Source organism: Asterias amurensis, chromosome 7, assembly GCF_032118995.1.
Source record: "Asterias amurensis chromosome 7, ASM3211899v1".
Lineage (NCBI taxonomy): Eukaryota > Metazoa > Echinodermata > Asteroidea > Forcipulatida > Asteriidae > Asterias > Asterias amurensis.
In genome coordinates, this window is record NC_092654.1 from 2,942,343 (window position 1) to 2,968,210 (window position 25,868).

Sequence of the window (25,868 nt, forward strand, 5' to 3'; positions counted from 1 at the left end):
ACAGTCCCCTTTATTGCTTTCGTACACTAATTACTTTCCCCTTTAAACTTCAAATCTGAGCAAATATTGACAATCATCTTGGATGAAGATACATCAGGTTGTACAAGGAGACTCTCCTGTGCTAGAACTGGAATCCTGAGCCTGTAATTGGTTTAATATTTGTACTAGAATGACCCGTGTGCAATCTTGTCACACCATCGGGGATGCTGCAACAGTATAAAATGTCTCGGCTTTGACTAAATGCGGATCGTGTATGTGTTCATCACGGGCTGGTGTTGCTACCAAGAAAACCATCTTTAGCAGCTGGAGCTGGTGACTTTGGCAAGTTGATTAGACAACTCGGTAAGTTCACTTTTTAATTTTTCTAGGTATGCAAATACCGTTGGTTCGAATCCCACCAAAGGATTTACATATGGATTTGTTTCACTATACACAGTGTAGTAAGAGTAAAAACTAATAATCTTATTTCGAAGATCAGTTGATCGAATTATGTAAAGTACAATATTTATGTTTCTGGCACACCCTGCTTTTCAACCGTATAGCCCTGGTTCGAATCCACCCTGGTCCGAAGCCGTCAAGTGGATTAGATGTCCGTTCACATCCTGAAACTGGACTTTCCACATCACATAATTTTGAAAACTTTAATACTCTGGAATCATCGATATTTGTAACAGATTATTGAGTTGCTATAATTATAGGCATACCTTCAACAACACTGGTGTCGTTCTCGCAGGTTTTTCATTCGGAACGTTTAGATAATCTTCCTGTCAAGTGAACTCGGCAAAACCCCGCAAGGGAAGAATACACACCAAGCATGGCGACTCTCATACGAACATTGGTTTAACATCTATGATTAAATCAAGAACATTGATCAGTAAACTAGACGTCAATACTTATTCTTACTTTCCCCTAGACATTTTGAAATCAGCTTTGTAGGATATGAACCCACAACCCTGTGAATGCATATCTTGTAGTCTAACCACACCTTGTTAACATGTTACATGGAAATCAAATATCATCACAAAACGCGACCAACTTTTAACAGGTTAATCTTATTGTATACAACTGCATTATGTAGGATTAAAACAATCAAACGGTTAAAAAAAAAAAAAAAGTATATTTTGCCTGAAAGAAAGTGGCTTGGTTGCTCGTGTAATAATTTCTGGCATCCCATCGGGTGATTTTCAAGATGACTGAATGACTGTCATCTGACGGCGACCATCAATCAAAATGTTCACAATCATCCTCTCAGTGGACCAAAAATGAGTTACACAACAAAGGAAAGACTTGACGAGAAATCAATCTTGTTCTCAGTCCTGTGTACACTCTGTCTTTGATCAGGGATTCTTGGGGGATCATCAGGGATACTTGAGGGGTCCCTTGGCAGGGATCCACTCTATAAAGCGAGATCCCCTTTGGTTTTTAATAGCGGCACCAAAGTCCACTTACAAGCACACGCAGAAAGGCTGGAAGAAAAATCACTTATCTTGCCGAAGTGTTGAAGTGCACGATGTGCACGGATGGTAGGAATGGATAATGGCTGGGTTGGGGGGGGGGGGGGGGGCACAATTATTACCTGCTAGGGTCCAAAGGTTATCATGTCCCGGGACAAAATGTATGAGATCGGTAGACAATAGTTAAGATTTTGTGATAAGATCGGATGGGCACGATCTCATAAAGCTGCTTATAAGAACTCAATACTGCTTAACAATATTTTGTTTAACAGCTACCTGAGCGGAATGTTTTCAACTGATATGGTATTTTAACTTGTAAGGTCTTTGCTGTGCTTATAGCAATTGTTTATGCTTCATGATAGTGGGCCCTGATGTCGATTATACACATTGTGGGTCTTACAAGTCTTACGATACAGTCAATTCGTAATATGGGACGGTGGCAATTGGTAACGTAATTTTATTACCAATCGTGTGGGATGTGACGAAACCAGCGACAAAGCTGAGTCAACACAAAGGGTGTGCAGTACTAATTAAGCGGCACACGACGGCACACAGACATTGACGTACATTTATATCAATGAACTTTGCGTAGCTGCGCCGCAATGTATGCCAATCAATTTCGGCGGAGTAAATTTTGCACCAAAAAATCAATACTTTTAACACGTACAATACATTCACTGATTAAGATCCAATGTTATTTTGGTTATTTATAGCAGCTGTATCTTTAAACAAAATCCCAATATGTTGATAGTCTTGATCAACAATTGGTTATTTACGGAGTTAATTAATGGTGGGCATTAGGTGTTCCACTGTGTGATGGAAAGACAAGATATTGGTTTCGTTTGTTGGGGGCATTGAAGATTTGGGGTTTACTTTTTAAGTGGAATTCACAAGGACAACTTTTCTGTTATTTCATTATTGTGACGTGTATAATAGGCATGATATGTTATTGTCTCTAATGTGTCTGAATTTTTTTACTCATTCTAATTTTTACCTTTAGTTTTTAAATAATAAACAACAAGGGAAAAAAGAAACTGACTTGGTAAATTTTTAAATGATTTGGGGTTTAAAAAAAGGAAAAAATGACTAGAGCGGGATTTGAAACAAGTACACACTAGGTTCTTTAAGCGCTTTATCACACCCCATGGTACCAAAGCACTCAGTATTTTGTCATGCAATGTATAGAGTGGAGCTGAGTTTTGAGACCTATCGTCCTTTTACAGCACCATGCAATTGTTTACAATGGGAGTCAAAAGCACAATATGCTGTCAATCAAACCAGGAACAGTGCACCCATTCTCTTTACGATAAGATTAGTGCATAACACACCACACGGGACCAACGGCTTAACGTCCCGTCCGAAGAACAAACAATAATGGTTAAGTGTCTTGCTTAAGAACACAAGTGTCACGACCCGGAGGAATTGAACCCACACTCTGCTGATCAGAAACACCAGAGTTTGAGTTCGGTGTTCTTAACCACTCGGCCACGACACGCCACAAATCAGCTGTCGACATGCGTGATTCATCATAGAAGTTCAACAGAGTCTCTCAGTTAGGTCAGGAACGAGCTATGTGTGTATAAAAAATAGTCACAAAAGCACTCAATATTTTGTTCACCTCCTGTCATTGCAGTTGTTCTCCAAAACATGTTATTTTAATTTGCCGTCATTTACTTTAAGATGTTCCTCAGGCCTTTGTCCCAAAAGGAAATGTGAATCACATGCCGGCCAGAGGGCTGCATTCAAAATATTTATCAAATAAATCTCAACAAAATAGAACAATTTACCAAAATGAATGTTTGTGATTAGAGGTAATTCGTAAGTTCTCCTGGTCAGTATCAATGGAAGCTTGAGTTTAGACTCTCCTGGGTTTACCTTCTACGAGACATGACCTGTTGTAACCATGGTGCCCCTCCATGCTATCTAGCTGACCATGTCTTTAATGGGGGTTAACTCCACTAAGGAAGGAAGCTCCATAGAACACATCATAATAGCCTGACGATGGATACAGAGACACAACCAGGCAGCTGTCAAAGAGAGACAGAGAAAAAAAAAATACAGAATTGATTGTCTTTAAGCTTCTTGGATAATTAAGCGATTTTCTTCGAGGTAGTGCAATTCCTTCCGGTTTTCCGGGCAGCGGGATCAAGTATTTAGGGACGAGGTTGCTTGGATGGGTATACGTACCCTTAATGCTTGAAAACACCGGGGTTACTGGTTACTGATTCACGCTACAATGAACGTTTTTAATAACTACCCGTAGGCCTCCAGTGTAAAATGCCTAGTCATTGACTCAATGGAGTTGTTCATGTCCCCGTGGAGTCTAAAAAGGCACACTTATTTTTTGAAACAGGTCGACTATGTTCATGATGCAAGGTTTATCAATTATAATGGATAAGCCTAGCTTGATATAAGAGACAATCGGAGATGGCACAAACATGTGCAAAAACCTTGAAAGTTTTATCTTGTTGTGGTGAAAAAACACCATGCCACCCCTCAACAAGTACTAGTAATAATGATTCAGGGCCTATGTTATCCTAAATACCTCGAGTTGGAAGTCAACAACCCCAGGTCACAATATTGGGCACAAATAATTCACCTTATCCCTTTTATATGCTCTCGATCTGTCCCTAATAGAATATTTTAGGGGCCTAAACTTAAAGCTGACGCTCTGTTTTCTCCTTATTTATTGGGATACACCTAATAAATCCCATTCCCGATCTTTCGTGTATTAATTAAGTTCCGGGAAAGCTGTTTAGCCTACTGAGCCCCCTCTAGAGGGCGGGACATCCTGGGTGCGCCTTATGCATTGCAACAGTGCGTTCAGTCCAAAATCGAAATTGGCCGTGTGGTAAGAAATTATGGCTTTTCCTATGCTGATACATGGTTTTGACATGTGTCCCGCCTCATGATAGATGGGTTGTACCTTATTGGACAGTATATCTTGGACAGTCTATTTGAATGGTTGTGCGATATAGAGGAAGCGCTTTAAAAAAATGGGCTCGTTTAAGTTTGACTTTGAGGGCGCTGTTGTTCATTTTTTGTGACGCCTAAGATCAGCTGAGGGGTAAAGCGCAACTGTAAAAGTTGAAAAATTGGTTGAAAACCTTTTCCTTTCAACAACACGGACAAAGTAAAGAAGATTAGATGTTAGTGAACTATGGTCTTATTCATGATCAGAAGACAGGCTGGAGGTTTTTTTTTAACTCTCTGCTGATCGTTTATGTAGCACTGAAATGGGTTTACAAGGAGCTGCGGCGCCAGGTACTGCCAGAAACACCGATGCAAATCCATTATCTTAGTGATGTGTTTAACTGTAAGTGGGTTATTTTACGTACTTTACACACCACACGGGAACCTACGGCTTTGCGTCCATCCATCAATAATTTAGTTGTTGTCTTTCTAATAATGGCAATGTTAAGAACTGGACTCGAACCAACACTCAACTATTGAGTCCAGTGCGCTTGACCGCTCGGCCACGACCCACACGGGTCAGTTTTCTATACATTAATGATAATCAGTTACTACAAAGCAGGATACCAGTGAATGGTTGATGTGGCATGGTATTTTGGCTGGTCATCTTATTCCAGTAAGCATACTTTGTTGCGCTTAGCTAGTATTGGGGCCGCATGTGCAAGCTCTATGAAATTGATCCCTGACGCTACATACGAAATGAGGGTTTCCCTTTTCAACTATTTACCGGGAATTCATAAGAAAAAACCCTGAGTCACGCCTTGCTAAGGTTGACCAATTACAGAGATAGTGGCCATGACACTGACGCTCTACATGAGGTCTTCCCTCAACCCCCTTTAGCTTTCCCTTGGCCGCTGCTGATCACTGACGGCAATGACGCGCTGGAAAACAAAGATCTTGGCTAGCTGGCTAAGTCCGATAGGGAAAGTTAAGGATTATTTCGCGAACACGCCCGGCTAGGTTTTTTTAAACAGGGGCCGGGTTGGTGGTGAATGAATGGGGTTGGTGAGCACCATGTAGACTATAATAGTCTCCATTTTGACAGGCACTTGGTTGGCCCATCTTGCAAGGCGCATGACAAGAACTTATGAAAGGGAACCCTTTAAGAAGGTTACACCCACCCTTCCGGAGTAAAGACAAATCCCCCCTTCATCAGCGGCCAATGTGAGCCTGTATTATTAACCAAAGTATAAAAAGGTTCAAGGTTAATAATAGGCCTTTTTGTTGAGGGTGAGGGAAGGGGAATAATATTGAGGCAGCTCTGGTAGGGGATTTTTTTACCGCAGTCATTCTTTTCTGAGGTCAAAAGCTCCCAGGAGGGGGCACTGGTTAATGTTGGCAGGACATAGGTTTATAGTGTGCTTACATTCTGCTCGGCAAGTATAACAACTTGTGCTGAATTTCTTTTGTCTCTTTTTCGTGTGTGGACTAAGGATTTTTATCTCATGGGAAGTTAGAGTGAACCTTCAAAAAGGTAATGCAAATTGTTTTACCTATATAAGACTTTTTCGCTGTCTCCTACAACTGAGCTTGTTCTAATAATTCATACGATTATGCCTACGTCATTGTTGTTTTAAGATATTGTATATACATCATGGAACTATGTGAACGAATCTGAAATAGGCTGTTGTTAAAAATGAATCAGATAAATAATTGGTGACATTTCTTTCAACCAAGTAAGAACTTTCCTTGATTTACGATGATGGTGTGTCCATATATATTATTTGACTCATCAGAGCTGGCCCAGATTTCTAGCGGGTCCAACTGTTAAACTAAACAGTCACTTGGTCGCGGCCTCTGGTCGGCATCCCTTGCCCGTGATGCCACGAGTTAATATCAAACAGGAATCCCTACCAAGGAACCCTGTTAAGATTACTGTTTGGTTTAGGAGTTTGTCGGCTTGGACTCTCAAAGCGTGATTCCCCACCGATGTGAGGCAAATTGCCCCCTTTCAAAGTAAAGTCAATCGTCAACTTATATCAGAATATTACAGCCAAACACAAGATCCGACGACCGTTCTATTATTATTTCTTTAAATGGATCTTATTTGACCTTTATACAGGAATTGAAGAATACAAAACATCATTGTGTAAGCTTAGTCTGTAAGCTTCATTTCATAAGCTTCATTTCATACTAAAACCACCTTTTTCCGTGAAATATTTCACTCGGAAATGAGGTCAAGTAAATTATCATGAAAACCTAAAAGAAAAAAAGCTCAAACCATCATCAACTGAAATTAAGATTTCGTTTTACATGAATACAGTTTTTCTTCTTCTGATTTCTCATGACTCGAACAACGGGGATTAAGCACATAGGGTTTACGAGTAACTGTAGAGAAAATTCAGTCAGTTTCCCTTGTGGTTTATATTGATAAAATTCATAAACAACAGTGGACAAAATTCACTTTGCAACCCTGTTAATGACACAACGATAACGACTAATCAATATAATGATATGGTGTTTCTATGCATCACACCGCCTACACAAAAACATCTATCCTATTGGTCTAAAGTTTTAGACGACTGTTTCATGAGTGACCATAACAACGATCTTAGCCGAGGTAATTTTGATTGGCAGTCGCTCGCCTGCAGCGAATGAAGCGGGTAATAATGATCGATTTGCCAAAGTGAAGACCGGAGCAACCTAAGCATTACCAACCACACGACAGTAGCCGAGGGCCGCGGCTAGCTCTTATACAAAAAAATGCCGGTACACTTAGGGGTAAATTACGGTAAAATTGACTTCACAGCTTGAGTCTTGTTTTGTCAAAAAAGAAAAAAAAAAAAAAAAGAAAAAAAAAAAAAAAAGAAAAAAAAAAATGAATACTGAAAGGGAAAAAACATTTTCTATTTTGTCTGTTTGTGTTTTATACCCGTGGCAAGAACTGCAGTTGTTTGTTGTTCTTAAAGTGGACATCAGTTGGTGGGACCTGTTTTCTTCATGTCTGACTGTCTGTCGGTACTTGACTTTGTCGGGAATTTCCGTGGGATAATGGTTTTCAAGCTGCCGATATCTGAAAATAGTTTTAGCTGAGGATGGAAGTTTGGCCGAGTTGATTGTACTTTTAAAAATACCTTTTTTGGCCGTAGATTTCATTTTCTCAAAGGCACTGGACATTTTTGGGAAGATTGTCAAAGACCAGTATTCTCCCTTTGTGTATCCTAACATATGCAGTAAATAAAAACATCTGTGAACATTTTGACTCAATATTGGTCATCGCAGTTACAAAAGAATGATGGAAGAAAAAAGAAAAAACCTTATTGCACAAATTTGTGTGCCTTCACATGCCTATATAAAAGGCTTCAGGCCTGAAATATTTAATTTAATTGAGTTAGAAACTACCTCTTTCTCAAACACTACATTATACTTCAGAGGGTGCCGTTTCTCACAATGGGAGGAAAACCCATAACGGAAAAACCCACGCACACAGGGTTGGCACTGAAAAACCCAATCCACATGCAAAGGCTCTGGTCCGGGAATCGAACCGAGGTCCACAGAGGTGAAAGGCAGGAACAAAAACCACTGAGCCAAACTAATACACTTTAACTTTACTTATGCTGAACATTATTGTGAAACAAACCCCCAAAATGATGTATTTGGGTCCTATTTAGGCACAATTTACTATACAAGTTGCAACATGCGGATTTGTAATTTATAATGGACCATTTACAAGATTGTATTTCTCGCTCACTCCTCTGATCTCAATTAATAATATGGACGCCTTATAGTTCAAGAAGCGCCGATGGGTCTGTTCGTGTGTTTGTCCCCATTATCGTGCTAATGGCAAAACACGTCATCTTGTCAACATTAATTCGAATTGAACGCGTTATCGCTGTACAATTATTGGATGTTCGGGTGTAAGGGGGGGGGGGTGAGTACATTGCTTTTACTTCATAACATCAACCATTGTCTGTTTTAGAGAAAGTGACATTTTTGGTTATCTGTATTGACGTGCCACAGATATTGCTGTTTGCCAAGTTCACTTTATCTGCACACAATAGTTTGTGACAATTCAACACAGGAATATTTTGGCAAAACCCATACTCCTCTCACTTTCGGATCTCACAGAAGTTGCTGTTTGCTAAGTCCACTTTATCTACACAATAGTATGGACAATTCAACACAGGAATACTACTCCTCGCTTTTGGATGACACATATTACTATTTGCTAAATTCACTTTATCTGGACATTGTGCCAACATTGTGACTCTTCATGCAATTGATGAAGAAGTTGTTGCTATACAAAAGCTCATTACGTTATTAGTCTTAAAGACAGTGGACACTATTGGTAACTACTCAAAATAATTTTTAGCATAAACCCTTTCTTGGTGACGAGTAATGGGGAGAGGTTGATGGTTTAAAACATTGTGAGAAACGGCTCCCTCTGAAGTGCCATAGTTTTTGAGAAAGAAGTCATTATCCACGAATTTGATTTCGAGACCTCAGATTTAGAACTTTGGGTCTCGAAATCAACCATCTAAACGCACACAACTTCGTGTGACAAAAAGAAGGTGTTTTTTGCTTTCATTATTATCTCGCAACTTCGATGACCGATTGAGCTCAAATGTTCACAGGTTAGTTATTTTATGCATATGTTGAGACACACCAACTGTGAAGACTAGTCTTTGACAATTACCAATAGTTGCCACTGTCTTTAAGTGCTATATCACACTATCTTCCTAGAAATAGTTTGGATACTGTTCAGAACTGGACGCATGTGAGGTCTGGTTTTGGTCCACCCTGCATGCCATCTATGTACCGTGCCATTAATCTTGTCTTACTCGCCTTTAAATATTTCTACATTCATTTGGGCTTTACAGTAATTTAAACTTTGATAATTCCTTCATATTGCCACCACATGAATACAAAAACTCGTTTACTAACAAGATAACTTATCATGACGATAAGTTTGGATTAATTGTGTACGTACAATAATCTTTGAACCTATAGTGTACGTACACGATTAGTTATTGTGTACGTACACGTATACCATCATCATTAAACAACAGATTGAGAAGAAATTGATGTAATTTAAGTCAACAATACAAAATTAAGTGTTGTTTGTACAGTAGGCCCCATTACATGAATCTCTGCACATTGTATGACTGATGGGTATAAAGGGATGCTTCAGAACTCCATGGAGACAGACTCTGACGGCATCATCTTTGTGTTTGTTTGGTGGGACACAATTGGCGTAAAAACACGTATCGAAGTCGTGATGGGTTGTATGCTCAGCAATCGGGACTAGTAATTAGTCTTATATCTTCGGTATCTACACTTGCAAATTAAAGGCACTGGGCACCATTGGTAATTACTCAAAATAATTGTTAGCATAACACCATGATAACACCAAGCTGAACACCCAGCTAAACACCATCTAAAGACCAGACTTGAAAGGCATCTCTCCATATCATATTTTAAGATGGATAGTGCCATCTAAGCACTCCATCAAAAACATCAACATTTCAACATCTTCCTCAGCTCTAGGCCCCACTTAGCTTTGGGAGCAAACTTGACACTTCAATCATCGTTTACTTTGCCTGTCAGTATCGAACACATCAAACTGCCATTTGTTGTTTTAACATTGGTAAACAGCCTGTCCGAAACGGGAACTCCTCAGATAAATCAGTCACACTGATTAAAAATACGCATCTGAGATAAATGGAGCTTGCATTTTGTGATTTTTGTTCTGCTTACCATGCGCATGTGATCGCTTGGTGGTCCAAATGGGGCCATATCACTGCGACTGGTTATCGTCGCCAAAGAGGGCGCCCCTCTCCCAGAGAAGTTAAAAATAATCCATAAAAGTCCAGTGGAGCAAACTTTCCGAATTATACGCGTATAAAAGAAAGTGTGTGACTCCTTTCTCGATCCAATCAGTCTCTGGTGGTCATTGTGAGCTCGTGATCTTAGATGTCTCAATAGTTTCCTAAAAAACGGCAAGGAGAAACATTCTTCATCAGATGCTGAGAACTCAGTTTCTTTAAGACTTGGACATTACGGAGCTAGTTATAGATAAAGAAGCTTCATCAGTACTACTACAAGAAGCTTGTGTATAGCCAAGATCCATCTTCATCAAGGATCCATTTGACGAGTCTTGTTTTGAGGAAACAAAAAGAGAACACTTTCAAGACGTTTTTCAAGGTGTTGACATGGTAAGGAATTATTGTTGTTGTTCAAGTCATCTTTGTCTAGTTGCAGAGTCCTCTTCAGATACACGACTACAATTTATGTTTCTAATGCCCTTGAGTAATCCGCATCAAGGTTGATGTAAAAAAAAACCATGTATCCTTTCGTATAATTGTCAAAGACCAGAATCCTCACTTGGTGCATTCCAACCTTACGCATGGAATGAAAAACCTGGGAAATTTGTGTTTAATTGGTCATTAAATTTGCAAGAAAGGTATGCAAGAAAAACACCCTTGTTGCATATTTTGTGTTTTCAGATGTATGAGAAAGCCTTCATGCCTCATGAAGCCTTTCTCAGATTATTTTTGTGTGTAGGTGAAAAAAAGCTCTTTCTCTAAAACTACACCACTTCAAAAGGAGTTGTTTTTCTAACAATTGTTATATTATCAACAGCTATCAAGTGCTCTTTGCCAAGTAGTTTTTTATGGTCATAATGTTTTGAAGTAATTGCCAAGGGATCCAATGCCCTTTAAACCCAGCCTCGTGTAAGCTCAGTGGTGCACTTACGACTTCCGTGGAAGAGATTGGATTAGATTCCTACTCGGGGTGCTCACAAATTTGGTTTCTACTGCGAAGGATTGGGTGCACCAAGTACATACAGTGTGTAAAATGAATTGATTGTTCTGACTTGTGTGTAACGAGTGATTGTAAAGAGAACATCTTGTGTTACTCATAAGTGTGTTGATGTTTGGGCCGGCTGGCAGCTGATACTTAATAGCTGACTCAGCTCATCGCCTCTTTTCTTGTTAGTAACTGAATGAAGTATAACAATGTCACATTGCTTACTCGGTATCAGCTCATTTTCCTTATTCTTCATCTTGTGAGAAAAATAAACAAACAACAACAAAACAACAACACTCTTTCATTGGTTAAATATTCGTATCAATTGTTTTGAACTAAAAAATAATGAAACATGGATTTAAAGGGTCTTTATGCGTTTGGTTATGCCTGTGGAAAATAATGAAGAAAAAAAAGTGTGGAAGCTCATCGATAAAAATGCGTTTTCGAGAATCTTTTCAATTTGAAGTAGCGGTTATGGAAAGAAGTATCACTTTTTATCCCCCCAAAATTGAATGTGAGAAGCGATACCGCAGTAACGCTTCTCAGATTGGCATCTATAGGGATTGTTCATCCTGCTCCAGAGTTTCGGCGCTTGCTCAAAAAAGCAAACACCTTTGAAATGGAATTTTCAAATGTAAATTTTTATTGTAAACAACTAAACATTTATAATTTGATTAAAACAATGTACTGCTTACAGAAACTAAAGGTATCGTTTTATAACGAGAATGGATGAAGAAAAGTCTTTGAGGAAAATTACAAAGGTGATAAGAAATTGTAAATGACGAGAAACAGTTTAGAATGACCCTCTCAGTCAGAAACAAAAGGAAGTTGTTTAACAACAAGAAGCCTAATTAATACTGCCGTTAATGAATTAGCAAACATGTTTAGACTGCTGGGGCGGATGTTACCCCACGTTGCTATAGTTTACATACACAACATCTGGCCGCCAGAACAATAACACAATTAGTGCAAAAACAATCAAAATGTAATAATAGTCTAGCATAATCCAAAAATATTGGGGTGTGTTTGTTTTGTGAAAACAATTTGTGTGCACAATTTTGTATCTTGTTTGTGCAACATATCACCATCCTCTCTAAACTTGAGTGTGTAATACTGGCACTGGAACTTTTACATTGTTTTAATTTCATCGAACTTTGGAGTAGATTTTGGCCTGTTTTCCATCTCACTCCTTGTTGCCGCACAAGCTCAAAATAAATCCGTAATTATTTCAGTATGCCACCCTTCACCCTTCCTAGGCTCAAATTGAAGCCATACACTAACCCCCCCCCCCCCCTCTCGAACGGCACACAAAAATAAAAGTCAACAACTGAGGGCATTATACAGCGAAAAACCCCTCTGGAGTTTGTCAGGCCGATCACCCAGTAATATGATGGAATCCCTTCTATCGGAATATGAGGATTATAGCTGTCACGGTTTATGCTTTGGGAGAGGCACTCTAGCGGGGAGCGACAACCACTCCCTGTTAAAGGCAATGTAGTCTTATTTCAATACTCTAATTGTGCTTATAATCTGGCATGATATTATTCCAACTTAACTCTGATCTTCCGATTTGGTTTGCCTTAGTAAAAATCAGAAAAATGGAGATTAAGTAGTCTGAAAAGTCCATTAAAGCCTACTGCATATGTAGGTCAAATCTTATGTTCACAAAAAGAGTTTTGATTTAAAGTGAGGGTAAAGGCCTATTAAACGTTTGGTAATAACTCAAATTAATGGCAATATATTGTTAGAAGCCTATATAAAACAATAGCTTTCGATAGTGAAACATCTCTTGAGAACCAATTCAATTTGAAGTTATGTGGTTGTGGTTTTGAAAAAGATGGATGCACCAACGTTTTATCTATGAAGCATTACTGTCAGTTACGTATCTCAGATTGTGTATTCCAATAACGGGTTGTTCTTCCTTTACATAGACAAAATCGCTCCTGATTTTGGTGATATTTAAAAAACGTGATTAATTTTATCGTACAATGCCAACACTTAAAATGATTCAACCAATCGAACGGTTCCAAAACCCAAAGGTAAACTTTGCCTTTTAAACAGTTACATTAAATAAAATAATTTGTATGACTTACAAAAAACAACAATTCCTAAATTGCTTATAAAATCAGATTAAGCCTGTATAAACTATTGAAATTTGAAAAGATCGAAGAAATTGTTTTGACACATACTTTTAATTACATTGAGTTCCAGGATTTTTATTGCTAACTCGAACCTTTAATAGTCCAAGGATGAACGAAGGCGATTGAGTATGGGTCCCTTGATAATGTTGAACACAAAGTCTTATTCTTCAAGTTAACAATTAACAAGTTCAACAACTTCTTAAGTGAGTATGTCTTCAGGAGACAAACAAATATAAATAGTTTGCTATGATGCCCGCCTTTTCAATGAATCTGAATAATGCTTGTAAGAGTCTGCGTTTACTCGACATCATGTACAGCTGAGATGGTGCAAAATGTTCTACTACGATTTCGTAACCATTACTATGGTTGTGTTATTCTATAAACAATACAAAATATTCTATAGTCAAATCCTGATTTTAAAAAGAAACATTGTCATCAGACAAAATAATTAGGTATCTTATATCAAGTTGTTGGAATATCCTTAGACAGAGAGTCGAAGTTTATGATGGCAAGTCTTAAATATTATTTTGTGTTGAACAAAGAACAATTCTACAGCGGGAATTTCACATGCACCCTCCAGATTAACGTCCGGCACTCTACCAACTAATTAAGTATCTTGAGAATCTATCACTTTAGGATTAATGCAGTTACAAACAAAATAATATCAGATGTTATCCCCCGAAATTAGAATCTTAGAAACATTACTGCAAATACGTTTCTCAGATTGTGTATTCCAATTACGGATTATTCTACCTGCGTGGACATAATCGCTCAGGGGATTTTATAGGCAATATCTAAAAACGAAATGAAATGAAATGTTCACAGGTTTGTTAAATTATTTCTGCCTTATGTATGATTAAAACAATCGAACGGTGCCAACAAACAAAATTTACTTTCTCTTTTATTGAGTTGTTGTTTGAAGCTTAATTGGTGGTGAGGTGTAGTAACACTACACCCACTGTCTTATAATAATAGTTGAGTGTTCTATTTTTGTGTACAAGTGCCAGTCACTCCTGTTATTGTTTTTCTGAGTATGGGTGCGGCTTGTTTGAAATGCACACGTGCTTTTCATTTCCATCATAATGTGTTGTTTATGAAAAATAATCCCATAGCAACCTTATCAGTTCATCGAAATATGCTTTACTGATATGATTTATGTCGGAAATAACTATTTTATTCCAATATTTTCGAAATGTTTAGTCACGTTTTAACTGTTTCATTCGTGGATAAGATTTGTATTTTCTTGCTCATACAACGTGTCACTTCGTATGAGCACACAAACTTCTAAAACGCAAATTCGTTGACCAGTTGAGCCCACATTTTAACGGGTTTGTTATTTTATGCACATGTTGGGATAAATCAAGTAATGATACTGGTATTTGACGATTTACCAAAACTATACACTGCCTTTAATCTTTACAACATGTCAAAAAAACATTCAAGCCGGCGGGTGGAGTTCAACTCAATTTGTTATCGTTGGCTCACAATTTCACGCCGTCTGGAGAATGACTAAATTTGTCAAAGTGGACTATTGTGTGTTAATGAAAATATTTTGACCGACGAAATTATAGAGAACGGGAAAATATATATTAGTGACAAAATAAGATAGACGGAGAAGAAAACTTGTATACTCGGAAGATTATGGTAAGCGCTCACTAATTAATGTCAAGAAAACAAAGCCTACAACAGCTTTGTTCGATATAAAGCATTTTGAGAAACCTTGTCACTTCAAAGTAATGTGGTTATGTAACAAGATATCAGTTTGTATGCACCAATATTTGAATCTCTAGTAACTCTTCTCTTCAGTGAATGGATGTGGTTGAACCGTAATAGCCTATAACTGCTGAGGGATATTTGAGAGTGTACGTCCTCCCCCGTCCAGGGCCTTTCAATTAGAAATCACAAACCTATTTAGGAAGTCTCTTTCGACTTACAGTTTTAAAGGTACTGACCTGTTTGGTAATTGAAATCTGTGCAAATTTGGGCTCAATTTGTGACCGAAGTTGCAAGAAAATAATGAAAGAAAAAACAACCTTGTTGCATAAATTCGAGAGATGCCCAAGAAAGACTTCAGGCTTGAAGTCTTTCTTAGATTCGAATATTGTATTGAGAAATTACCTCTTTCTAAAAAACTATGTTACTTTAGAGGCAGCCGTTTCTCACAGTGATTTATCAACAGCTCTCCCTTATCTCGTTACCAATGCTAGATTTGACTTTATTACCAAACGTGCCCAGTGCCTTTAAGAAGTCTCTACCTGCTGAGTTTTAATTATACTCGCTTATGTCTATCATGGTCTATTAAGAACGACTAGAAATCGCCGTTCAAACAGACACGTATAATAACCAATGTATGTTTTGTCTTTATCATCTATAACAATTATTGTATCCGCGTCCAGCCTTCTATCAACCCAACGTGTCAACTCCAATAAACCTGCAACTCCCCCGCACCACCTCGCCTTCAAGACTCTTTTGTTCGAGTATGTCAAAGTCTGATTATCTGAATAAGAAATAAGGAAGAAGTAAAACTTCCGCAATATTGTTTTTTTTTGTTCTTGAGCGTGTGGGCGGACGGCTAGTGAGCAATCCATCAAACACCCACCCTCTCGTTTTCATCCCGCACCAACTAAGATTGGGTCAAAGCTGATGTTTGTTCATATTTGTTTATAGAGAATATCAATGGAGCTTTTAAATGACAACAATCATCACAATTCTAGCATTTGGAAGGCTTGGATATATTGAAGGTCCATGACGGTTATGCAAACAGTTTACATCTCAAATAAGGAATGGAAACCATCAGTATTTATATCTGTGTCTTTTCGCAGTTGCTTTTTGGCAATCGTTTGTGGCATTGTGTATCCTTTCCCATAGTTGTGTCTTCTTTGTGTTCTGGGCATCTCGGGAATTCTAGGGACACATTGGCTTAAAATCTCTCAAAATATTGCCTTTTGGAATTTGCTCCTTCTCCTTTTTATTATTGTTTTTATTATATTTTGTATAGAGTTGTTCATGCACAAAAAGCACAATCTTCATATAATTTGTAATAAGTGAGTATTGATTAAAATAACAATACATTTGCCTATTGAAATACAATCTGCGGAACGTACAGTCTGCCATTTTTGTGGAATCAACATTTTGTTGGCGGACTGTGTTGGTTCACAAAGTAAAAGGAAAACAAAACTTCGAGGCTTATATTTTGTGTGGATCAATTGATTCTACTTTTAAAACATCGCTACAACCGTATTAATTTCATATAACACATGTTTCTTATATCACAAAGCCTATATACAAGCAATTATCCTTTAAAACTTAAAATGTTTATAGCCCAAGTGCCAAGTCCGAATGCAATGTGCCCCTTAAAGGGAACATTTTGTGGAGGATCAGCCAAATATCGGACTTGGTATACACAGTTATGTCCCATTTACGAAACACAATTTTACAACGTCAACGCCTACTATGCTCTTTATCATTATTTCGTGAAAATGTATGCTTTATTTTTTTCTGCATGACAAAAACTCCTGATTAGTGCAAATCGGTGGAGCATAAAATGCTCACGCCCTCCCAGAGTGTTCTGATGTGCCCCTTTAAGATTTCTCATGACATCACAAATTAACACAAATCCCAACAAGCTATCAACAACTATAACTTCACACTATCATTGCACTTGGTTTAATATGTTGGATCACATATAAGTTTTCGAATGTGAAAAAATAACAGCCCTTGAATATATCGCTAATTTGATTGAGTGTGATACGTGGAAATGGATCATACGTATGCGTCATATAGAGGTTTTCACAAGCATTTAACGCTTACTGGAATGTGACAAATTGGGCAGGGCAGCCAGGTAGAAAGTTTGGCACCATTACACTATCTTCAAACCAAAAGGCCTTATATACTGAGTGTGCTTGCGTCTTTTTCTTTGATCTAAAACCAACAGTTTTGAATCAGCATTCAACAGTTAAACGAAGTAATTCAATTTACAAGTTTAGCTTTTATGCAAATTTAAATGTTATTGTTACTGGGCCGTACAATTTGTCCAATTTCGTTCGATAACTGGTCAACCATTCAAACTCATCAGTAAATAGGTTAATGGTTTAAATCAATTGTAAATAGGTAGCAGAAATTCCAAGTGTAGCTTTGAATGCCTATAATACATTAACTGAAACGAATTTGAATGAGGAGAAAAGATGTTTGCAATAAAAAGAAATTGAATGATGTTTATAGTTTGAGTGGATTAGGGGGAAAATTCGTGATTTTTTTTGTGTGCAATTGGCCGGGGAAAAAAATCGAATCAATATCGGCCAAACATCGGTTGAAAATTAAACATAAATAAAAGGCCATAAACTTTTTCTTCAGCAACACATTCCACGTCCTTTCTATCAGACCAAGAGAGCCTATAAAATATTGATATATATTTCAGTTTCATAGATCTGTTTGAACACAAATATAGCCAAGCACTACACAGTTATGCTTACGGAATAAGGTTTCTGCGCAACAATACAACACTCAGTTTACCATCTGTGACTGTATATTATTGCTCATTTCTTTCCTAGATTATTACATTTCCACTCTATAAAATTGGGCCAATACACCACAATCCATGATGCAATATCTTTCACAAATCACGAGTTGCATTACTATTTCATTTCAACACTTTGACCGGAAGTATTTCCAGCAGGTAATTTATGTGAATGTAATCGGTACACACCTTGCACAAATTGATGTTGTAATAATCAAAATGTCACGATAAGTCAATACACCGCAAAACCGCACCTACATTTTTTTCCTAACCATGATAATTCCTCAACCGTAAGCATCAGCGGAACCGCTCACTTAAGAGAGAAGAAAGTCCCACAAAAAGCACAACCCAAGAAATCTTCCGAGTCAGTCTTCAAAGGAGGACGTCGCAGCCGGGCCTCCCGGTGGGTCTATTTGTCCAGAAATTAGCCCAAACGACAGGGGCGCGTGAGCCGGTAGTAAATGGTGCTTCCCGCCCCGGTGAAATGATGTAAACACGCCCGGCCTCTCGCGGTGAAAATTACATGGGCGCGACGCGGGCTATTAAGGCACGAATCGACGACGGCGGGGTGACAAAGGAAGCTTGCCGACTCTTGCGGCAAGTTGTTGCCCGAGTGCCCGGGCAGGGGGGAGGAGAAGGGAAATTCTGGCACTGTGGGAAAGCCCCATTAATACCGACAAAAACCTACAAATCGGAAGGGCTATTAAAAATCGGCGTGGCTTCACACAGTGGTAGCAATTAGGTGCATTAAACAGTCGTCGGAGGTGAAACGTACTGTAAGTGACTCGTCATGCGAAATACAAACAAATTGGCATGACTTCGATTTCCATGTTAAGTCGATACCTAGTTAATGGCTACGGCTTCAACAGTGGATATTGCTAGACAAAAGCCTAACCAAAGCCGTAGATCTTGAGATTATTGAGATCGCAAAACTTGTTTTTTGTTTGTTGGAAAAGGCAACAATTGCAGACTACTTATTATTACTTGGTCATAATTGCACCTTGGAAATTTGAAACTAGCATGTTGACTCGAAAATCTGCAATAAAGTTTCGCTTTTTCAGAACACGATGTGTTTTTGGCAAACACATTGAGGTTCTATCAATTTGTAGTTACTTAAAATGTGCAAACTCTGCAAGAAAGTTTATTCCAATGTCCATATACAAGTAAAAGTAGAGAGTGTATTAGCCTGAACAATCTGACGTCACACTCTGTGGCTCATGAATAACGCCAGAAAGTGGCCTCATCGGTCCAATCCCCGTCCATAATTACCTTTCACCTAGATTCATATGCAGACTACCGCAAGTACAGCTGCCAAACGTCACCTCGGACCAATCAAAACACCGAGATAGAAAGCTTACGTCACTGCACGTTTATCCAATGAAATCGCTGTATCGAATGAAGACAGGTACCAGTCTAATGGTATGGCAGATACAAACTAATGGTTCCTGGTGGTTTGATTGGCAGCATATTGCGCCACGGGAATACGTCAAAACGTAGCTCCACATACCTTGCAGGACAAAACACCGAGCACTTTGATACGCCATATTAGGGATGTAATAAAGCGCTTTATAAGAACCTGTTATTATTAGTAATGGTTTCATCCCATTTCATCTTTTTGTTGCACAGTTCAGAAACACATCGACAATGAGGGCGCTTCTCCTACTTGACGTCATTTTCGTTGCCTTGGTTCTACCAATCACGGCATGGCCGAAGCTCTGCGGAGAGCAACTGGTGGAGACAGTGTCTCTAGTTTGCAGTACAAGAGGTTTCTACAGCCATAGAGATTCAAAACGAGATGGTATGTCCAATCAATTAATTTTTCTATTCTGGGTGGGGGTGGGTGGTGAAAAAGACAAATTGACCCAGATTCTGAGCCTAGGGGGCCTCACTCTTTTTTGGGTCAGGCTGACCTGGAAGGTGGTTAAAAAGGCAAAGTCCTTTCAGCACTCAAACATGCACGTTGGGCTGACACTTAACAAACTGGTCAGAATTGACCCGGATTCCGGGTCCACAGGGCACTGGCCAGCTATTGGGTCAGGCTGACCCCGGAAAGTATGATTAATGAATTGGATTTCAAATCAAAGAATAGTTTTGATCTTACCTTACTCAAGAATCACTTAACATTGAGTCTATACAGTGCTGTTATAGTGCTAATAATGCGACAGATCCATTGAAACATAAATCTCGATTATAAAACCGTGCAAAACCTGGCGTTAAAATTGACAGCATGGGTGTTACACTGAAAGAGAGAATCAAGTTTGTGTGCTAAAATAATACCATTGTGATTGTTGTTGCAGAAATTAGTGTTTACCACCACATGGTGTTGATTTCGATTCTGTTTTGGTATCTATGTGACAACCCCTGTTTAAACAACCCGGTTTTTGCAGTGTGATGATGCTGCTCACGAAGGCGCATCTTTGTGATGAAATAAATATCCAGATTTCTTAGATTGAATCTGCGAGTTAAGCCCAGTATCATTAACGCGAGACATGGGGGCGCAGTCCCGGGCATCGCAGTGCCCCAAGCCTTCACTGTACGAGCATGTAATCAGAGCAGGCGGGCAGTGGCCGCTACGTCTGCTGACTAGGGCACCCCCAATCAACCCGGCTGTTGTTGTCGTCGTCAGCGAGTGAGGCCCCCTTGTCACATTGCTGTGAACAGTTTGATAAACCAAGACACGACCTCCTTAAAAAAAAAAAAAAAAAATCATATCTGCGCACCTGGCTTTGTGTTATTGCAACGCCCCCAACGTGGCGCCCTGGCTGAAGCAACGAGGCCCCATTCGCGTACGCACGCCCGATTGCAAACTTCCGGAACAAGTTCCCAGTTACTAACTGATAAGGAACGGTGCCCGCCTTTAAGTGACATGGACATTATGAACGTTGTGTACAAGATTATTACAAAGGAGGGCGTCGTAATGAATGGAAGGGGGAACTGACCCATTTTGACATCGGCACCACAAGCCGGCTTATATGCTGACTATATTTAAGGCTCAAATCCATAAACAGGAAAGTGACTGTAAGCGTTGTACCTCCCCTTAGTTGGAACCGCTGTCTCAAGCTTTGGTTGATTTTTTGGCGAACAATACTGTGTGTGGATTTAAATTGGATCTTATCATTGCTTGCATGCATGCAGTAATACCACTTGGCCGAGCCGTTCTAAAACAAACAACAAATTCAAAAGCTTAGTCATTAGGTTTCTTTTTATATCAAGACACCACAACGACCTTGACCGTCAGAATACTTCATTTTTAACTTAAAGGAATTTTGTCTTCTTCAGTTGAGGTTTTCCAGAATGAACGAGCGGCTAAGAGCTTCCTTGGTTCCCGCATCGGCTCGAGGCAGCGACGGCGGACGGGTAGAATCGCCACGGAGTGCTGCGACAGAATATGTAGCTTCGACATCGTGGAGAGTTACTGTAACCCTTGGCCCGTGGCAATAGAGTCGCGAGACCCGCCTCTATCTCCCGTCGCACCGGGCAGGGTACGGGAAGATAAATCTGCGGACGTGGACTACATGTACGACCCGGATGTTGTGGACGTGGAAGAAGCCAACTCGGTCATACAGCGCGAGGAAGACCTTATCGATGCCATCGAGACGCAAGAACAGGAAATAGAACAAGATGAGGAACAGAACATGCAAACTCTACCCGAAGAAGACGCTGAAGACACAGATATACGAGAAACAGAGGACGTTGAAGAATCTTTCCCAGTTCCAGTCCCGACGAAAAAGAGGAGAAAGGTCGAGGGAAGGAGATCGAAAGAGAGCAAGAACAAAGGTGGAAAATCGGAAGGGAAAAACAAGAAGAGAAGCGGGAGCAGGGAAGGGGGACGGTCGTCTCGTCGGAGTCGTGGAAAAAGCTCCCGATCGAAGAAGCAGAGGGATGGCCGGGAGAGAAGCAAGAGATGGGAGGGGCTTGATACATCGCACCCAGTAAAGGTAAGTCGTTGATCAAAATGATTAGACGAAGAAAAGATGCGTTGGTTGAAAAAACAGCAAAAGAGAGACTTGTTTCTATTGATCTGTTCTACGTCTTCCGTTTTCGCCATTTTGAGAGTCAAATCGTTTGTGTACATTTTGACCCCCGATATTGCAGAATCAATAGGCGCGGTCCAGGGTCCATTTCGTACGGACACGTACGGCCTATACTCGCCATATCATAAATCATAAGGGAGTAAAAAAGGTACATAGTTGCTTTTTAATAACTACTGCCAGTTTATACAAATTTGTTTGTTTAAGATTCGAAGTCGTGTAATTCACCTAAATTGGAAAAACGTTTTCCGAACACAACAAAACACAACACAACACAACAACACAACGCAACACAACACAGTCCGTTGGTTTAATTGAAGAAAACCTGCCTGATCGAAAGATATTTTTTTTTCCCAAACTGTTATGACCCTGATAATATCTTTTCTCGGCATTGAGTAAATAAACATAAATATAGCTGGCAAAGCTGATTTAGAGTGAAATACGATACTTCTTGAATCATCCAAAGAACATCACAGCTACAAGTATCAAAGAAGATTTGATATGCACAGACGATTCCACCCCACATAGGGCTATGTGGAGCCCTTGACTCAACTTCCTTCAGCGCCCAGTTACACCTTATGGGAACACCAGAAGACACATTTTCCAAAACCAATAAGAGTTTAACACGCCATCTTGCGTAGTATTCACCACGTGTTCTAAATCTTACTTGTCTACACAGGAACCTACTGCAAGGAGTGTTTTAGGTCGAGTCGATACCAGACCATTCCGTAACTTTCTATACAACCGCTACACTGTAGACGAGAAGCGAGACACTGAAAGAGAAAGCTATCGAGCGGTGGCGCCCCCTACTGGGTACAATTCACACCGAGGGGGATCCCAACCTGACAACCACCCAACACTAGCGGCGCTATACAACCTTGCAGTTAAACTCGCCAAGGGACTTCATCATTGACGAATAATAGTACAAGAGGAATTTATATGAAAGTACAGCGCCCTCTAACGCGGTTATAATTATAACCTAAAAGGTGTCATGATAGTTCAATTTTGTCCAGTTGTGATAAGAGTGAACAACAATGTTCAAACGAATCAGCTGATAAATAATACTTGTTTGTGTTTATTCGTTTATAATTCAATTTTGTTTCAACTTAATTAAATCCACTGCCGATTTTTAAAAGAATCACCAACATTGATATTATAACTTTTTGGATCTCATTAATTGACTTCATGTTATCACCATTGGAAACGCAATGCTTATTGTCTAAAACAAATTGTTTCTAAAGTTATGTGTTCAACAAATCTTCAATTGGCGACATTCGCCGACGGTGGCAGCAGACATACCAGACATATCTGGTTTGTTTGCTGCCACCTAGCGTTGAATATTGAACATGTCAATTGCTCTACGTAATATACGTAATTGCTCTACATAGTATATACGTAATTGCTCTACGTAATATACTCGACAGTAAGTGCATGTACATTGCAGTTTACGGGACACGGAGTCTGCGGGAGTTCTAACGTGCACGTTTTGGGTGATAGTGTCCAAACTGGACTCTGGCCATAGCCACCAATGTGGGACTTTTGGGAAGCTAGGTGGCACTTGACAACCAGGTAAATCCTTTGTTCTCAGTGCGCACTGCGCACTTTCATAACTATGTAAACGATGTAAGTTTACCTGGTAAGTCTGCTTCCGCCTAGCGTTCCAAAGTGTTTTGTTCAAAAACGGTCATAATTCACACGCAGCTAATCCGTCCACATCTCACTATGGGTTATCACTCTAAAAACTCACGGGTCCAAACCTCATCCTTGTGTGTTAGTTTGGACATTGCAAACTTGATGTTAAGCTCACCCTGGGCACAAACTTTGCTTATTAAAACACCCTGAAAAATCCCCAGTCAGAATTGACATGGATTCCTGGTCTTAAGGGGCTTGATCCAATTTTGGGTCAGATTGACCAATTTCTATGACATTTTGACACAATTTATGGGTAATACTGACCCAGAAATGGGTCAGGCCTCACAAGACCCAGACCCGAGTATATGAATCGGGTCGATTCTTAATCGTGTCGATTCTGAATCGTGTCGATTCTGAATTGGGTCAATTCTGACTCGAGTAAATTCTGATCCGAGAGTCAATTCTGATCCGGGAGTTTTCAGTGTGTACTTAAAATGTAATGAAGTTTTACTGTGCAATATTGTGGTACTCTAAACAGTGTTTGAATTTACATAGCCTATCTATTTTGATTAATGTTTTAGATTTTTGATTAAAGTACATTATTACGTAATAAATTTGTAATCGACATTAAAATGTAAAGAATCTAATCGTTTATGATATTAAAGGTGAGAGCATAACAAGAAAAATATGTAAATTCACGGACAAAAAAAGATGCTTATATTTTTTCTGATAATATGTTAATCGTAAAAATTACGTAATGTTGTGAAAATTGTCTTGATATTGTGTAACTGTAAAAGTATATTATTTTATCTGAAATGATATTATTATGTAGAAGTAATAGTTAAGTTTAAGAGTTTAGTTTAACAAAGTGAGTCTGGTTTCGGCAACAAGTTTTGTGGTAATGGTGTCAAGAAACTAATGAGGGCGCTCTATGTGTAAGCGTGCCACTCGCAAGTAAAAAACAATTTAGGCATAACAAATAAAAAACAAAAAACAACAACATCAACAATTACAAACACAGACTATACACTGCCAGACTAGACTGCATATTTGATTATGCTGCATCCCTCGGTATGTGGACCGAAGATGATGCCAAGCAACCTCATGGCCGAAAGAAAACTAAGAAAAAGATGCTAACAAAAGAGGGCGCTTCTCTGAGATATCAAAAGAACGACACGCCAAAAGACTAACCAAAATGATGTGTAGATGTACATTATTTGCACACAAACTTGCCAAAGCAACCAGTGATTTACTTTACACATTCAAGTAACAGAGAAATTGTCAAATGCTCGGAAGGAATGGTATTAAAGTTTGTGCAACAAACAACAAACACAAGGCATTCAAAGCAGAACCTAATACAATATTAATCATGAATCGATTATGTATTTGTTGTAATGATGTTAACTGTGCTTGTCCACATTAATTGAATTAAATTCTTGCTTACAACATATTTTAGTGTCAGATACAATTACCTTTTACCGTGTGTGGGTGTTGTTAATATTGACTTTCACTAAACGCGAATAATATCAAGTAATAAACCACAAGGGAAACTGACTGGGTCATGATTTTAATCAAATTTTTGGGTCAACAAAGAAACATTGGCAGTATCGGGATTTGAACCTGCGACCCCGCAGTGTCGGCACTAAACTACTATCTAGGTCTGCTTTAAGTCAATATCGTTGTTCTGTTTCCCCATGTTACAAGTTAGTGTAATGTCTTGCCTGCCAGAAAACGCTTTGGAGTGGACATGGTCTTTACACACACGTGTATTTTAAACAAAAAGTCAAAATGACGGTATCAACAGGGTTATTTTGGAGTTCGTAGTTTCTTAGGTAGATGGTGGAGTGAAAAAAACCAAAAACAAGAACGGACCTGAACTAAATTAAGTCACTTCGGGAAACCCCCTACGTCAAGCCCACTATGCATTTTCAATCACGAACGGCATTTCTTTTCTCCGTAAGCTCTCGGATGGTCTTGAAAGACCAGAGCCCAATTCCATAATGCTGCTATGCAAAATATACTGCTTATCAAATTGCTATGCTTAGCAAGAAATAAGTGGGGCACCAGGTGTAACAGTGTAAACTTTCATGTATTTTGGCTACCAGCTGCTGGGCAAGATTTTTCTGTGCTTGGCAAGTTTTATGCTTACATACTTCTAGAAATTGGGTGATGGTCTACATTATTGTGAGAATGGGGGAAACAATGGTACACTGGCAAAAAATAGACTGCTCAAATCTCGCGGGTAATTGAAATTTAAGGAGCCTTTGGGGAACCTTGTTAGTTTTCACGATTATAAAGCTTCAAATCACGCGAGACTTGCACAGTCTGTAGTATCGCTTGATGAAGCATCCTGACAACTTGCCCAGCATGG

The 25,868-nt window shown here is 39.2% G+C and overlaps 1 protein-coding gene across 2 annotated transcripts; it reads left to right on the forward strand.

The window, feature by feature from the left end:
* LOC139939690 (uncharacterized) lies at positions 1-24,937 on the forward strand. Of its 2 annotated transcripts, none has more exons than XM_071935762.1 (4): positions 1-342; positions 19,461-19,632; positions 21,114-21,772; positions 22,545-24,937. In XM_071935762.1, the coding sequence occupies exons 2-4, from the start codon at positions 19,479-19,481 to the stop codon at positions 22,776-22,778; spliced, it is 1,047 nt and encodes a 348-aa protein (XP_071791863.1). In that variant the 5' UTR covers positions 1-342; positions 19,461-19,478; the 3' UTR covers positions 22,779-24,937. The 2 variants fall into 2 exon arrangements, with proteins under 2 accessions (XP_071791863.1, XP_071791862.1); XM_071935761.1 differs by lacking the exon at positions 1-342 and adding an exon at positions 10,309-10,582.
* The last annotated feature ends 931 nt before the right edge of the window (positions 24,938-25,868 follow it).

Coding starts and splice junctions, on each gene's coding strand:
- LOC139939690 (XM_071935761.1), top strand. Junction 19,633..21,113: donor TAGAGATTCAAAACGAGATG/GTATGTCCAATC, acceptor TGTCTTCTTCAG/TTGAGGTTTTCCAGAATGAA. Junction 21,773..22,544: donor ATACATCGCACCCAGTAAAG/GTAAGTCGTTGA, acceptor TTGTCTACACAG/GAACCTACTGCAAGGAGTGT.